At 37.0% G+C, this 16,022-nt stretch overlaps 1 protein-coding gene across 2 annotated transcripts; it reads left to right on the top strand.

The window, feature by feature from the left end:
* Nucleotides 1-8,994: 8,994 nt before the first annotated feature.
* LOC125234763 lies at nucleotides 8,995-14,659 on the top strand. Of its 2 annotated transcripts, XM_048141153.1 has the most exons (6): nucleotides 8,995-9,762; nucleotides 10,700-10,797; nucleotides 11,687-11,996; nucleotides 12,352-12,366; nucleotides 13,286-13,514; nucleotides 13,995-14,659. In XM_048141153.1, exons 3-6 carry the CDS (start codon nucleotides 11,921-11,923, stop codon nucleotides 14,410-14,412), a joined length of 738 nt encoding a protein of 245 aa, XP_047997110.1. In that variant the 5' UTR covers nucleotides 8,995-9,762; nucleotides 10,700-10,797; nucleotides 11,687-11,920; the 3' UTR covers nucleotides 14,413-14,659. The 2 variants fall into 2 exon arrangements, 1 of the variants encoding a protein (XP_047997110.1); XR_007178025.1 differs by lacking the exons at nucleotides 13,286-13,514; nucleotides 13,995-14,659 and having other exon boundaries at nucleotides 12,352-12,426.
* Nucleotides 14,660-16,022: the final 1,363 nt, after the last annotated feature.

Genomic DNA, 16,022 nt, shown 5'->3' on the forward strand with positions numbered 1-16,022 from the left:
GTGCGTGCGTGCGCGCGTGTGTGTGTGTGTGTGTGTGTGTGAGAGAGAGTGTATATGTATAAAAGCACATGGAAATCCCGACAGTCGACAGAATAAACAGTAAGAAAAAGCATAAACAGTTAACAGTATAAAACAGTGCACAACAGGAACAAACTTCACCAGCTAAATAACAGTCGGTTTTTTGTTCAATTAAGCGTTGCCAGTCATGAAGTCATGATAAAATCTGGAGTAATAATTCAGTATCATCATAATTCAGTTGTTTGAGATACGTAGTTACAGCATTTTTGCAACCTCTGCTGGTGTACTTCTGCAGGTCAATATGTTTAGCTAAGCGGTTATACAAGAAGGGCCCCAAGAAGAATTGAAAGTTGTGTCCGAACTTCGTTTTACAAGGTGGAATACTAAAAACTCGATCTCGTCGTCTTTGGAGAGTTCTTACACCAGAAATATCCCTGTGCTGTCTACAAACCAGCGCCGCAATGAATAGCTGTCTGACAGTAAGTGCATTAAATTCCTTATAAATAAGAGCTGTAGGATAACTTCTTTTTTTAGAAGTGGAAACCTTGATAATCGCACGCTGGGCGCGCTCAACTTTTATCAGATGAGATTTCTTGGCTGCACCCCACGCTTCAATGCCATATGTAAGTATGGATTGACACAAAGCGAAATAAACACTTTTTACCAACGGTTCTCCTAGGTGCTTAATATTTTTAAAAATGTAAATTAATAAACACAAAATTAAAATTTTGAAAAAAACCCCGACTGCGACATAGTAGACCGATTTTCATGAAACATGGCTAAGAACACTCCCGACTAACTCAGCTTTCAGACAAAAAAACTAAATCTAAATCGGTTCTTCCGTTCGGGAGCTACGATGCCACAGACACAGACAGACACACACACACTGTCAGACAGACAGACAGACACGTCAAACTTATAACACCCCGTCGTTTTTGCGTCGGGGGTTAAAAATACATTAAGTATAACCTTGTCGCCCATCATAATACCTATCTGCAATTTGAGTCATTCAAATTTCAACCAAATTATTTAATGAAAAGGGTAAGTTTAAATGTGCTATTGCACGCAGGCGGAGCGTGAGTTATAGAAAAATCGTTCTCCTAAGGGAATAATGAAAATTCTTGTACTGTACTTAACTTTTTTACATCTATTTACATATTTTTTACATTGCGAGTGTGATGAAAATATTGTGTGTAACTCCTTTAATATTACTAACCGAGTCGGTGTCGGCAAGCGTCGCTTACCTACTCTTGTTAGTAATATTCAACTTCCTTAATTTAAAAAAAAAATGGTATAACCTTACCATATCCATACTTTTAATTCATGACCCCTTTAAAAGGACCTGTCGCTGTCGAAGCGCCTCATAGATGTTTCTGGTTTCTGGTGACCAGAGGGCTGGCCAATATTTTGCTCAGCGGACTAGCATTGCTATATTTGCTATCCTTACCTAACGATCCTGATTTTACGTTATTTTATGTTGTTAATAAAATTAAAGTATATTCATGACATTCAACAAATTTAATAGGTGTGTCTTTATTAAGTTCATTGGGCTTAACGAATATAAGTATTAAGTAACCGTTTAGCGCGGCCCTAAACGGTTATTTAATATTTATATTCGTAACGTATTCTGAGTCTCTACAGTCTACGTGAGAATCAGGTTTCCGAGACTATTTTGTGAAAACGCTCAAAACTACTAGTAAGGTGCATTAGGATAATTCCGAAAGTCCATTATTTCCGTCATATCAAGATTCATTTTTCATTTCTGTCATTCGGAATTAACCTAGTTGAACTACTTATTGTACAAAAGATCGTTCTAAATGGATGCACTAAATCCTCTTAAAATAAGAACACAAAAATCTATCTTATTGTGCAGGCGATCATTAAGAACATCTTCACGTACAAAGGAAAATGCTTTCCGAGAATTTTGAAGAGAATCTTTAAACGAAATGACTTGATACAATTCATTGCTTTTTTGCTCTGCTCTACCTCTGACTCATTTATAGGTACGGTACAAGTGAGCAATATAAATATATCTGTACATCCAGTACAGTGTGTATGCATTTTTAAGTAGTAGGAGATACTCAGATTTAGATAGATAGGTTTTTACTAACTTAGTTTACCCTAAGATACAGCATATACGTATAAAAATATCGTTTGTTTGAAAATAAAGGCCTTGTCTCAACTAACTATCTAAGTTATGTTTAATAGGCAACTAATTTAGGGTTTAGTAATTCGCAAAAGAAAGGTAAATTTTCGTATTAGGAATACCTACGTGTTCAGTAAAAACAAGCTTCTAATTAAATAGGGTAGTGGGGCATGGCATGTTGAGCAGGCGGGTAAGCTGGACAATCAAAATATGTCAGAAACTAAACGCGCAGCATGTCATAATGTGCATAAACCTATCTCAGCTAACCGTGTTAAATTAGTACCTATAATTGAAACGAATTGGTTTTCTGTGTGAAATGAGTAAATTTGAGTTTTTTTTTTCAATTAACTGCACTGCATAGATAGGTGTAGTTAAATCACAATCTATATTTTCGATGAAAGAAGTGCTTAATGATTTTTCCATTTATTTAGGTTTTGAGCATGAAATCTAATCATAGATACACTGCTAACATTACAACTTGTCTGAAATACGAGTAGATGACGCCATCCGTGTCATATTTCACAATAATGATAATTGACGCCCGATAGTGACACTTCGCCTTTCATTGCCTGTTCAACAAGGAACATATTGACGCTGAGTAACAATGCTACTTATCAACTCAGAAATAAGCACAGAATTATCAGTATCAAGAGTCAATGTCACTGTGATCAAATAGCCCATAGGCCTGACAATGATAAGTCAAAATGCTGGTTTCAGTACTTTAACAACTACCGTGGACCGTAGCACAATTTCCTGTCAATTCAAAAAGAAGCGTTCAACCGTGCGATGCCTGTGCGATCCATTTCAATAAATGTGACCTTCCACTAGAGAAGGTTTATCGTGATACGATAAATCTACCTAAAATCCCTCGATAGAACTCGAATAGACAACACCGAGACAGCAAATTAATTAGATACAACTACCGTAGCGTAGCCAAGACGACTGGTGGAAAACAGGGGAGGCCTTTGCTCAGCAGTGGGACATACGAGTAATACTTAAAATAGGCTATCAACAATACTAGGATATGTAGCAACTAAAGTATATGTCAGCCTCGAATCCTTCCGTTAGGTATTGTCCGCTAAATCTATATAGCGACTAGTACTTTTGATACTGACGTCTTAGTACAGTCAATTCTAATCCTATAGACTCTTCTTACAACTATGTCTTATTGACCCCCTGCTTTATTTGCCATCTTAGAGGTATCTTTGTAGTTTACTGTGAAAAGGTTCTACAATCGCCTAGGAATCAAATTGGTTGACTATCGTGCCTTATTAGTTGTCCCTTCCGCTTCGTCAAAACCAGAACCATGCCCTTGGAAGATAGTTTTAACAGGATGATTAAAAGTACTGTCACGTATGGCGGGGTTTTCTCGAGAACCTGTGACTGTCGGCGACGGGAACTTAATTGAATGAAAGTGCAAATCCTTAAGGTAACGGACCCAATCATGGACAGTTTAAGGAAAATTTTCGTAAATGTAAAAATTCTACCGCTAAGCGTGTTAAATCTTGAATGTCCTATCCTTCTTTTACATTTCAAGCGTGTTACAGAATGGATACTCCTAATAGTTTCTTCATACTTAACAAATTAAAACAAGGTGTTTTTTCTCCAATTATTGACGGCAGTTCTCCAGTAATGGATCCCCCATTATGGACAGTGAAATAAGTTTAAAATTTTACTTTTAAAGCCAACTGATACTCAATGAGTCAATTTTATATACCATAAATACAATTAGTTTGAGTTATTTTAACATAGGATTGTTTCTTGTAAATTTTGGTTTTGTAAATTGTTCCTTGTCCATCATAGGAGGTAGGCAGTTTTTCGGTTCCAGTAATGGACACTCGCAAAATAACGCCATTTCTTTATATCTTTGGAGCAACAAACTAGTATGTTTTATACCTTATCTCATGCTTAATGCAGTAAGTAAAACGCATTCAAGTTTACACCGAGTATTATTTTTTTATTATTTTATACATGAACTCAACTCTCTTAGCAACATTACTAAGAATTCTTCTTGATATTTTTTTCAGGTCGGTTGATGAATTTTATCTTGTCGCCAAATCCTTCAGAAATAACCGAATTAATTGAAACTTCAAAATGAAACAGCTCTACAACTCTAGTTTATGGTACATAGCCGTCAGTTTTTAGAAACTATTTTTAGATACTTATTTTTAAGGATTTGTGTTTTTTTGTCCATAATGGCATCACCGTCCATTATGGGCTATTTCACCTTAGTGTACCTAATGTCAACAATCCACTCTTCACATTCATCAATCAGCTCCTGCGAATCCCATATATCCGTAACTTCTCGAGAGTTTTCTAGAACCGCGGCGAAGCGCAATGCAATTGAATAAAAGTGCAAATCCAGGGTGCTTGTAATATTTGTAGGTACCTTTAATTACGCCAGAAATACGTTTCGTTCATTTCATTCACTAGCTCGTGTGAACATAGTTATATATATCCGTGCCTTCCGCTTACTGCGAAGCATGTCATTGGATTATTTTAACAGGGCTATTAAGAACACTGTCACGTATCGCGGGGTTTTCTCGGGAACCTGTTGGTGTCGGTGACGCGAACGTGATTGAATGAAAGTGTCATTTAATTTAATTCTTAGTGTAGCTAATGCTGTGGCAGTAGTTCATCAGTTTCAAGGTTTTGTCGCATTAGTCATTATAGAGCAAATAATACACAACGATCAATATACTTTACAACTATGAACTATGTACTCGCGTTCAAGAAAGAACTAAAGGAACTATACATTTTAAAAGCTAATTTACACAATAAAACATTAAGCTAGTTATACATTTCTTATACTTAATTATAATTAAATTATGACATTTTGAAAGATTAGTGCACCACTATATAGTTACTTAGTGCGTTTTCACATTATCCGATCCAATATCGGAAGTAGGAAGGATTTCAAAGGAAAAAAATCAAAGATGGCGGCGTAAATGTATGGGCTATCGGTCCGACATCCGATATCGGATCGGATGATGTGAAAACGCACTGAGTCACTCTATTCTACTCAAATCAGTTTAACTAAGTTTCGACAAACTTTAAAAGATGTTACTAGAATTTTATTCCGCTTTTATCATCAAACTCTTTCAGCAACATAAAATAAAGGAACAGCGAAAACTTCCACACAGAATCGTCGAGATTGCGAGCGAGAGGTGTTCGACGGTCCATTTGCAAGTAACGACCCCATACGTTCTATCTGCGATTCCCATCTCTGCGGTTAGCAGCTTTTATGTCTGGTGTCATTCATGAAGACGTGCGGCTTGACTCGTTGCATCATACAAATTTAGGTAAGTTTTGACAAGTCTGTGCGACATCGCGGATGGCACGAACTTTATGTGTGGAAAAGCGTTTGGCGAGTATGGCGGCTGTCAACAGCATTTGAAGCATTTGGGCTCCCAGAATATCAATTTGATTTGTTATGAGTCATGATACCTATTGATTCTCATCTGAAATAAAAAGTGATGGAGCATTTCCATCATTTTCGTCTTAACTGTTTTATATGACTCATAATAAAGTGCTTAATAATCGCCTTCTTTGCCGATGCCGACTAGCCGCTGACTACGGACAGTGGGCTTTCCCAACTAGTCGGTAGATCGGTAATTGTAACCTCAATCAGGGGCGGCTCACTCCGCGATTCTATCGCCGCGCTACAAGTACATGTCAGCGGCCGCGAGTTCGCGGCCCATTCATTGGCGACGACCTTCGCGCGGCGCAATAAAATTCAATGTTGGCTGCTCGCGTGCGGTGCGGTTCGTTTGTTAATGTAGGTAAGAATTTAGAATGGCGGCATTTTGTGAACATCAAAGGAGTGAGCCTTCTGTACTTGTACTATTATATATTCTGTGCCTCAATGATGTAATAAAAACTATACGAATAGGTGGCTAAGCGTCTCAAGGGCAAGCAATATCAAATCAAATCAAGATTCTTTATGTATGTGCAACTCCCACACTGGCAATGACAATGTTATATAACATTTATAACAGCCAGTGTGGGAGCACCATAACAATTCTGATTCTGCGACGAAATGCCACCAAAAGGCCGCAGAAATGTAATCTGGCGCTGTCTGACAGAGCCAGACTGCATTGCAGCGGCGTTTGCCGTCGCAGAAATGTCATTCTTCTTCGGGGCCAATAGAAATGTTTGTGCTCGATCGAAAGATTGTAGGTATGTAGATACCTACAATTTTTTTAAATAATTTCTTCATTGTAAGTATTTGCAGTGATAAACTTAACCACAAACTCAAAACAACGCCTATACCCATGAACTTCCCGTGGTTCTATTTTTGTCGAGTAAGTGGAAAGGGCGAACATGATTAACTCACACGAATGACATTTGAAACGGACACGTGTGTTCAGATTTTACTACCGTAACTATAGAACCAGTACCTATGAATTGGTAATTAAGTACATGGTATTTGAGAAGCCTGAGATTTATAGGAACTCAAGTTGTTACATGTTACCTACTTGAAAATTTTTTCGAAAAGACGCACTAGTGTGGAATTCTGTAAGCATGCTTTTTACTCACTTTCATACTACTTATTGAGAGACTCCATAAACAGTACCTGCCTGGTTCCAATTCCACCCTTTAAGTAGCGTGTTTTTCCTGCAGCCTCTTCGAAATATAGAATGCGACTTGAAGATTACACATAATAAAATTATGATGTCCCCTCAACCAATAACTGCTGTCCTACATAGCATTTCTAGACCAAAGCCCATTTTTAAAGTGTCACAAGCCAATTCTGCTAACAAATTATTCAGATAGCTTCGCAAAAAAACGTCTAGACTAATTAAAGCTTCCGCTACATGTAAATTGTGGGACAAACAAAACTCACTCTCAAGCTCTAAAATCTTAAAACAATCAAGTAGTCCAACCAAAGGCGACCCTATTTGAATCATATTATGGAGTCAAATTAGAATAGCTCACGTTTGTAGTAGACTTTAATCACGGGTAGTACAATGTAAATGGCGGCTCAATACAAGTTGCATGTATTGTTGTTGCAGTTCCATTCAGCTGTCACTGCAGGCCGCGACATTGCAGCGTGAGATGGGAATCTCATTGCAGAACACAGTACTTACTTAGGTAGCTGATAGACCAATGGGAAAGGCTAGGTTATGGTTGTGACAGATTTCTTTCTTTCTCTTTATGAACGCTGGACCTTCACCTAATATCATAAAGTACAGTGAGCTGCAAAATTGCATGGAGAAATTATGATTGAATTCATTGATAAATTCGCCATGCACTTTTGCAGTTCACTGTACAACTAAAAACTGCAATTATGGCAATAGGTACATAATCCCGCCACACCCCGCTATGTCGGGAACGAATGGAACGATGCAGAATACTTTAATAAACCGAGAGCAGCAGCAGAGAATAGTGAGAAACCATCCATTATTAGATAAAACTCGGCTATTTGGAAAAATATATCATAATTATAGCTCCCGTGATCGATGACCCATAGAGTAGGTAAGCATAGAGTTATATGTGGGTTGCCCTAGTAGGTACTTTCAATGGTTTTAAAATTTACATAGTTCCTTGTCCATTTGAAAACACAACCCTATCAATATAGAACCCCTATGGTAGAAATCTCTGGACTTGGATGTATAAGATAACATAGTAATGTCACTCACGGCGTAATTCTATGTAGGTATAGATAGGCATTAGCAGTCTTCATTGACTGGAGTAACTTACAATTAATAATTGACGATATTGTACGGTGTCATTATTAATAGGTACCGTACCATTCATTCACGCAAATCAATTGCAATTCATAATAATCACAGCGCAATTGGTCCCATTGTTCTGGTATTTGCTCGGAGAGTTACAGTACGAACATGTTATGTTTTGTATTATTATCATTGAAGATGCATTGAACTTACAACGTACCTTAAGTAAGAGCTCTAAACACTACAATAGTTTGAGCCGTCTTGGTGCAGTCAAAAGTTTTATGCCTATCGCGGAAATCAAAGTTTGCAAATTGCGGGCGGACATCTTCTCTTGCAATCTATTCACGCGTTATTGAATTCATTCAGCAGGATAATTTTATCATAACCGGAACAAAATCGATCCTTTACTTTACTAGACTTTTTTTGGAATGAATAACTTTTGCGCCTACATTATTTTACACTTGCCGCCTTTACGCCCGCAGTACAATAGGCTAGTTTCCTACTAGTCAAATCAGCTTCTTTTTAAGAACTGTCAAAACGATATGCTAATATGGAATTATTATGAAATACTGAGGAGTGACGTCACGGTCAATTCATTTACTTTATATCTTTCTCTTTGACTTATTAAATAGAAATTATGTTTAAACATAACCACTGTCCATATTTTCTTCTAATTATGAAGTGCTTTATTTTGTGCACTGCCATAGATTTAGAATTATTGCACTGCATAAAATATTTTATTTTAGGTATAGGAAACTAGCCTATTGACCAAACGATTTAAACGATTGAATATACAAATATCGAAATTCTTAAAGCGTTTAATCAATCGACTCAAATAGTCTGAGAAATTGGGAAACGTTCCAAAATAATAAAAATTAAAACTCAAACTAGTCAGTTGTTCCTCAGTTGAACATCGAACGTTATAGTGATAAATAAAAGCATGAAGTAACCGTTTTTTTATTGATTTACTCATAGAATGTATTTTTATGTGCAAATAATCTTCATATATAAATATTTAAACTAGTTTATTTAGTGCAGTTTTCGATTTGGAACAGTCTCTTGTTTTTGACATTGACAGAACTAGATGCAATGACACATGACATTTTATTTGACACTGACAGGAGATGCGCAGCGCAATCCGCTCAAAGGACTTCGCGGGTAAAATTTACCCACAAATTTACCGATAATAAACTAGAACTTAGAAACATTATTAATAACTTTCAATACTATTTATGAAAAGTTCAGAAAACAAAGATGTTGAACACAACGGACATCGGAATCCAAGAAATAATAAAAGATCTTGTGCCTTCATGCGTAGTGAACGAAATAGCATGTTTCGTACTTTACGACGACCACCCGGCACAGAGAAAGATATGCGATATTACAATATGTACAAAGTATGGAGAAGTTAAAGAATACTATAAGGGTGAAGAAGTATCTTCCCTCTTTCTTGGCAGTGAAATTCAGTTTACGAAGATGAGTATTGTCAGGAATAGCCAAGGACAACTTTTCTACCTGTTAGCGTCACAGAGTGAAGTGATAATTTTATCCAGAAAAGAGGAACTTGCAGTTCATAAAAAAATATCAAACGTCGATTATTACGATGTGAATGATAACGCGTGTAGAGGAGAAGCATGCCTCAAAGTTGTCTTAAAAGATGATGCAGTGCCTTTAATATTTGATGATAATTTTGAAAATTTAGGTGAAAGAGCTGCGGCCTTAAGTGGTATGCATGTTGATGACTCTTTGCCGATACTCACTCAGCTGAAGAGGAAACTCAGTCAGGCTAGATATAGCATACAATGTAATGAGAAGACTCGGGAAGAGTTTAGGGATCTGAGGAAACTTACAGCGTTTACTGCATCAAGGAAACTTCACCCGAACTTGGATGATTCCATGATTAGTGAAAGCTATAATGAGGTATAATAATTTTTCAATATTTTTTTGTACAGTCAGCAGCAGAAGTTCCGTAACTGGCAAGGTGTTCACAATGATCCTAACACACTCTTATTGTCTTAAAAATAAGATCATGTCAAGTTCATTTTGAACACCTTGCTCGCTACAGGACTTCTGCTGCTGACTGTACTTACATGTAAACTTTGACACAAAATTGCATCACCGTACAATTGTTGTTGTTGTTGTTGATCGTCCTAGGACACCCCATAGGTGCATAGGGCTTCCACAAGATCCTTCCACGCCTTTCTATCTTGAGCCACCGCCTTGGCCTCGTTCCAACTCAGTCCAAACTCCCGAAACTCGTTCTCTACGCTCTGCCTCCAGGTGTGTACGGGGCGTTTGCGGGCTCGCTTTCCTCCTTGAGGCCGCCACTCAAACGCGATACTGGCGCTGTTGGTAGCTCCTCTTCGAAGGGTATGACCGATCCATCTCCATTTCTCCTGAGCCACTTCCTGTGCGATCGGAGGTTGTCGGCATACACTCCACAAATCCTCATTTCTTATGGTCTTCGGCCAGAAGATACGGAGGATCAACCGGAGGGACTTCTTGACAAACAGCTGTAGTTTTTGCATTAGCCCCTTTGTCACTCTCCATGTCTCACAGCCGAAGAGCAGCACGGACTTGACAATGGATACGAAGAGGGAGATTTTTACGCGGCACGTTTGAATACCAGACAGGCTTGAGTTGAGCAAATGCAGCTTTTGCCTTCCTAATTCTGCTCTCGATGTCCTAGTCTGCACCTCCCTGACACGACAGTGTACTTCCGAGGCATACAAACTTGGAAACTGATTCGCAGGCCCATGGCTTCAGCTTCCACCTGCCACCACCTGCTTCCACCGTACAATTACATTTACAAATTTATAAATAAATATATAAATAAATAAATTTACCCAATTTCCAGGTACCTGAGCAGCTGATACTCATATCACAGACTCCAAGTGTTGCAGTGTGTAATAAGAATGTAGTGATCACACTGAATGTCATTAATAAAGGTAAACTGTAAGTATCAATATCAATCACCTTTCCTTTTGCAGTAATAGTGTGCATGTTTTTTGTGTACAAATGTATCTTAACTCTCAATATAGCCTTATTCAAATAATTAATGAATCTACGGTTAATTAATGGTCCACGAAGAGGGGCCTCCGAATTGGCCTGAAACATGTCTCAGCAATAGCGATATAATAACGTGAGTACAACCGTAGATTCATTAATTATTTGAATGTCTCACGAAAGTTTAACGTGTATAATAGCCTACTCATTAATATGTATTCATAACCATAGTAACTAGTGGTTATTAGATCTATATCTCCATCAAAAAATATAGTAATAAAAACCATACACTTATTTACAATTAAAACATCATACATTATGTTAATCCAGGAATCAAATGAAATGCCCATGCATAAAGAATCCTTTATTTGCATTTTAACACAATTTATGTTGAAATTTTGGATGCAAAGGAGACCTTGCTCCAGTTACAACATAAGGAATCTTAGACATTCAAATGTATACTCTCAGCTTTTTAATTTCCTTCAACATATATTTATACCCAATCCTAGTGATGTGCAAGTTGCAGAAACTTCCCAAAAAAATCTTAAATTTATTATTATTATTATTATTATTATTTCGTTTTAGACAGGCAGCTGATGCTGGTACGTCTAAATCATAGTTCACTTTGCACGATTTCACTACTTAGATAAAAAAAACTCTTGAAAAATTCACGAAACTTTCACGAAAAATAAAGGGAATTTAAATTTTATAGAAAGTTTCCATCCATACAATTGTCCATACAAAGTATGGAAAGTTTCCGAAGTTCTCCTATGTGAAAATTTTAGAATTTCGGAAACTTTCCGTTGGCACATCAGTACCCAACCCTTATATTTTCCAGGCCCCTCCACAACATTGCCATACTTCTCCACTCCAAACAACCTTCAACGGTCTACACCACGCATCTATTCCAACACACAACCATCAGCCCCCACTGGAAAGAAGTTCACAAGCTACAACCGAAACATACAGACAGCTATACTAGCTGTTATTGACTTAGCAGAACTACAATATAGCACAAGTAGATTAGAATTTGATGGAGTGATTTCATAAGAGAGATGGAAAAGATTTCTTGATGCCGTTTGATTCAGTTGTGTTGTCGTATGCTGAGTTTATGGGGACACAGTATGATGTGCTAGCTAATGAAATTAGTAAGTATTTTTATGATAGATAATAAATAATAATCGAAAATCCTTAATATTCATATCTTAGTCACTTTAGCCTATTTGGCCATCATAACAACTTCCTATAAAAGTGGCCCTAAGGCCCAGGGAATCCACGTTCCAATCCCAAACTTTTGATCTTATTCAGAGAAAGAGAACACAAAAATTGTTTTCTCCTTGAAAATAATAAAATTTAGTTGTCTTATTCAGAGAAAGAGAACACAAAAATTGTTTTCTCCTTGAAAATAATAAAATTTAGTTGTCTAATGGTGGTGGAGCGTCCTTATGTTTTTACCATCATAAAAACACCAACTTTTTTAAATTATTAGTCATCCTTTTTCAGATGAAACCAGCATCCTGCCGGTCCTGGCAACCACGAAAAAGTTAGACCTTTTATTAAGAATAATAGACAACACGTGACCCGGGTAAACCCTATGCGTGGGGGTACCGTCGCTAATGACTCCTACGTTAATGTCATCAAACAGAGATCCAGCAGGGCTGTTGAAAAAGAATCGGAATGGTATGATCCCCAAGAGATATTGTGGCAAATTGAAGTCTCCTAAAATTACAAGAGGGTGTGGGACAGCATTAATCCCATCCGAGTGGGGAGGGATAGAAATTTGAGAGAAAGGGTAACAACGTTTTATCAACAACGCACATCCAGCACGTCTGTCACTACGGTCCTCACGAGGCATGAGAACCCCGGTACTCTAAAAGAGCCCGGGACGTAGCCATGTCTCCGAGATGGCCGCAACGGATACCGCATGGTCGTTGATCAACTGGAGTAAGCTCTGGCTTCTTTGGGATGATACTCCTACTATTCCATTGTAAAAATTTACCTGGTGACCTATTATGAAAGGTCCGGTAGATTGGGGCATACCATTCAGGGCCTGGCCATTGGGGAGCTGTGGTGGGGGAGTACGAACAATATTATTGTGGGCCTTCTCTGTCATAAACCCTCGCCCGGGGCGCCCGAAAGCAGTCTGGGGTCTGCTAATTACTGATACGAGAACTGAGCGGCTGCTCTTAGGACACTGACTGACATGTTCTGTCAACACATGGGAATGGAGTGTGTGGCTGGAGTGAGCAATGTTGTGATACATAAGACATCTCCGTATCATGTGCTGAACAGTGTAATGGTGTTTTTGAAGATGAAAATTCTGTGCGGACACCTATTGTGGTGTATGTCAGGTAAATTGTCCATCATCGTTGGCACCATACTCTCGTGATTTGCTGTCTAGACTGGGGTGTTTGTATAGATGTGGATTAGGTTCAATTGCCAGTACTGGCCACCACGAAAAAGTTAGACCTTTTATTGAGAATAATAGACAACATATCAGAACTGACACTGACTGACATGTTTTGTCAACACATGGGAATGGAGTGTGTGGCTGGAGTGAGCAATGCTGTGATACATAAGACATCTCCGTATCATGTGCTGAACAGTGTAATGGTGGTTTTTGAAGATGAAAATTCTGTGCGGACACCTATTGTGGTGTATGTCAGGTAAATTGGACTTGTGATTATTTTACACGCTTATTGTGTCATGTCCTTTACTTTGAACCTTGTAGTAACATGCAAAGATTGCGAAGGTTGATCCAGGCCGAGTCTGTGCATGTAGTAGTCTAAATTAATATCTTTTGAAATGATCTATGTGAAAATTCTTTTAAATTTGACTCAATTCTTGTTTGAAGGTAGGTATGTGGATCTGAATGTATTGTATATGTTGTATGTACTTAGTATACTCTGTATACTATTGCAGGTGTGAGGTAGGTTTAGACCTAAAAGGCAAAAGGCGCAATTATCCCCTGAGGGCAATACTGCCAAAAAACCCTATGTGTGAGAAAGATGCACAGTATGATTTGAGATAGAGAAAGTGAGAAGATTCAGATTTGGCATATTTTACAAATAATTTTGTGTAAGTTAAATAAAATACCTCGGTTTACGCGTAAATTTCTAATTGAACATACTTTATTTTTTTTTCAGGTCATACACCCAAGTGCTGCCACTAATTCACTACATTCACGAAGCCATTCCACACCGCATCATAATAACGCCACCAAACCACAAAATAACAGCCACTGAAGCCACCCTCAGCAAATATAATGAAGAAATCACAGAAAAGAAAGAAAAAATAAACTATACAAGCTACGCTCCGTCTATGCTACGCCAAACTGCTATGATTTTAGAATATTTAGATAATTGTATAGTCAAAATGAATGAGAACAAAGATGCTAAAGTACAAAGTAAAATAGGGAAAGAAATAGATCTATTTGCCGGAGGAGTAACATCTTTTGTGGACTTTAGAAGCAAGTTGTTAACCGAGTCCAACCAAGGTGCCAAATGTTTGAAATGTGAAGTGAAACCAGTGGATAGTGAGAGCATGTTTTTGGATACTGAGTGAGTGTTATTTTATATTATGTTGGTTGAATTTCAGATGTATTGCGATTTTTTTTTCCTTTGTATTTTCACGGAAATTGTGTCATGCTATATTAGTCTATTTATGATCTGCACATGTACCCACTTGACTGGCGCGATATCCCAATATGAGTTTTGGCCTCCAACAAAAGCACGCCACCTCTTTGCGCGGTCTTGAGCGGTGTCGCGCCAGCTTTCGCCAACTGGCCTTATAATAATATGTACTCATGTGCAAAAGTGCATAACGAATTTATCAATGAGCTAGCACGAATCCATTCAATACTGAAGTACTATCAGCGAGAAAATACAATGAGAAATTATTTATTTATTTATTTAATCGATTGAACAAAAGAAAATTTGCAGAAATCGGACATAATGCTTTAATCATAAACCAGTCAACCTCTTTGCTAAGCAGAGAAATTGAGCGTGCTACAATTCAATCAGTAAAATCAAAACCTGAATTCATTGATAATTCCGTTTGCCATATTTTTTACATGCAATTAAGAACAGTTAGCTGATTGACCGTTATCAATTCGCGGATTAATACGAACAGTTCGAAAAATACTTCTAGTTTATGTTTATGCACTATATTTGTAAAATTTAGAATAGTGTAATTGTACTGTTGATTTTGCATGTAGCCTGTGATATTACATTTAAGAATTATCCTATAGATCTGACTTTGAGTCGGTATTGTTAGTTTTAATAAGTAAATGGAATTTTAAAAAACTAAAATAGTTTCCAAAGTTGAAATAAAACATGTTTGTATTTAATCAATTTTAATTATTGTTCATCACTGTTTCAAATGAAATAAATAAAGGACTTATTTTAAGTGTCTTACATAAAAAAATACAAAAATTGTCTAAAATTCTAATTAGGATTTGTTATACATTAACTTACATTAAATTTTGTCGCAGAATAAAAATGGACCATTATGATATTATATTATGATTGATTTCCTCTTAAAATACATGTAATTACAAATTAGAATACAAAAATATTCTACAATTATAATAACAACAGATTTCATATATTGAGCATTAAATGTTCACATATCCTATAATTAACAATATTAATTAAATGTATTTTAATTAATACAAAAATTGCTTGTATAATTGTTTTAGTATACTAAGTACCCGGTTTTACCTTTGTTCTCTTTAGCACCATTACATCAGCTTTTTAAGTAACAGAATAAAATATAATAAACTGTACAAAACTTAATTCACTAAATACAAATTAAAATATTATTGTTTAAACAACCCACAACCGAAAAAATCTATAGTGTATTATTTTAGGCAAAACAATGAGAGACAAATAAAATGTGTATTTTGTGTGTACATCATTATTGAGCATCTTCAATACATGGGTGAATCAACTTTTTATTACCTATTATTGCTCTGGTTACGGTCCCCTGAGTCACGCTGGTTTTATGCAAAATTATGCAACTTTAACTATGCAAACATGCATGTTTTTGGTGTTACTCCTTTCCTCCTTAATTTGCCGCTTCAAACATGGACCACGCTTGCATGATTTCAGTAGCATAATTTTGCATAAAACCAGTGTGACTCAGGGGACCGTAACCATAGCAATAACAGGCAA

Source organism: Leguminivora glycinivorella, chromosome 16 (genome assembly GCF_023078275.1).
Source record: "Leguminivora glycinivorella isolate SPB_JAAS2020 chromosome 16, LegGlyc_1.1, whole genome shotgun sequence".
In the NCBI taxonomy this organism is placed as follows: domain Eukaryota; kingdom Metazoa; phylum Arthropoda; class Insecta; order Lepidoptera; family Tortricidae; genus Leguminivora; species Leguminivora glycinivorella.

Bases quoted from the DNA above. Each gene is read 5' to 3' on its own strand.
- LOC125234763 (XM_048141153.1), top strand. From the start codon at position 11,921: ATGCCGTTTGATTCAGTTGTGTTGTCGTATGCTGAGTTTATGGGGACA. The intron at 13,515-13,994 runs GTAAATTGGACT...TTTTTTTTTCAG, and splicing joins CCTATTGTGGTGTATGTCAG to GTCATACACCCAAGTGCTGC.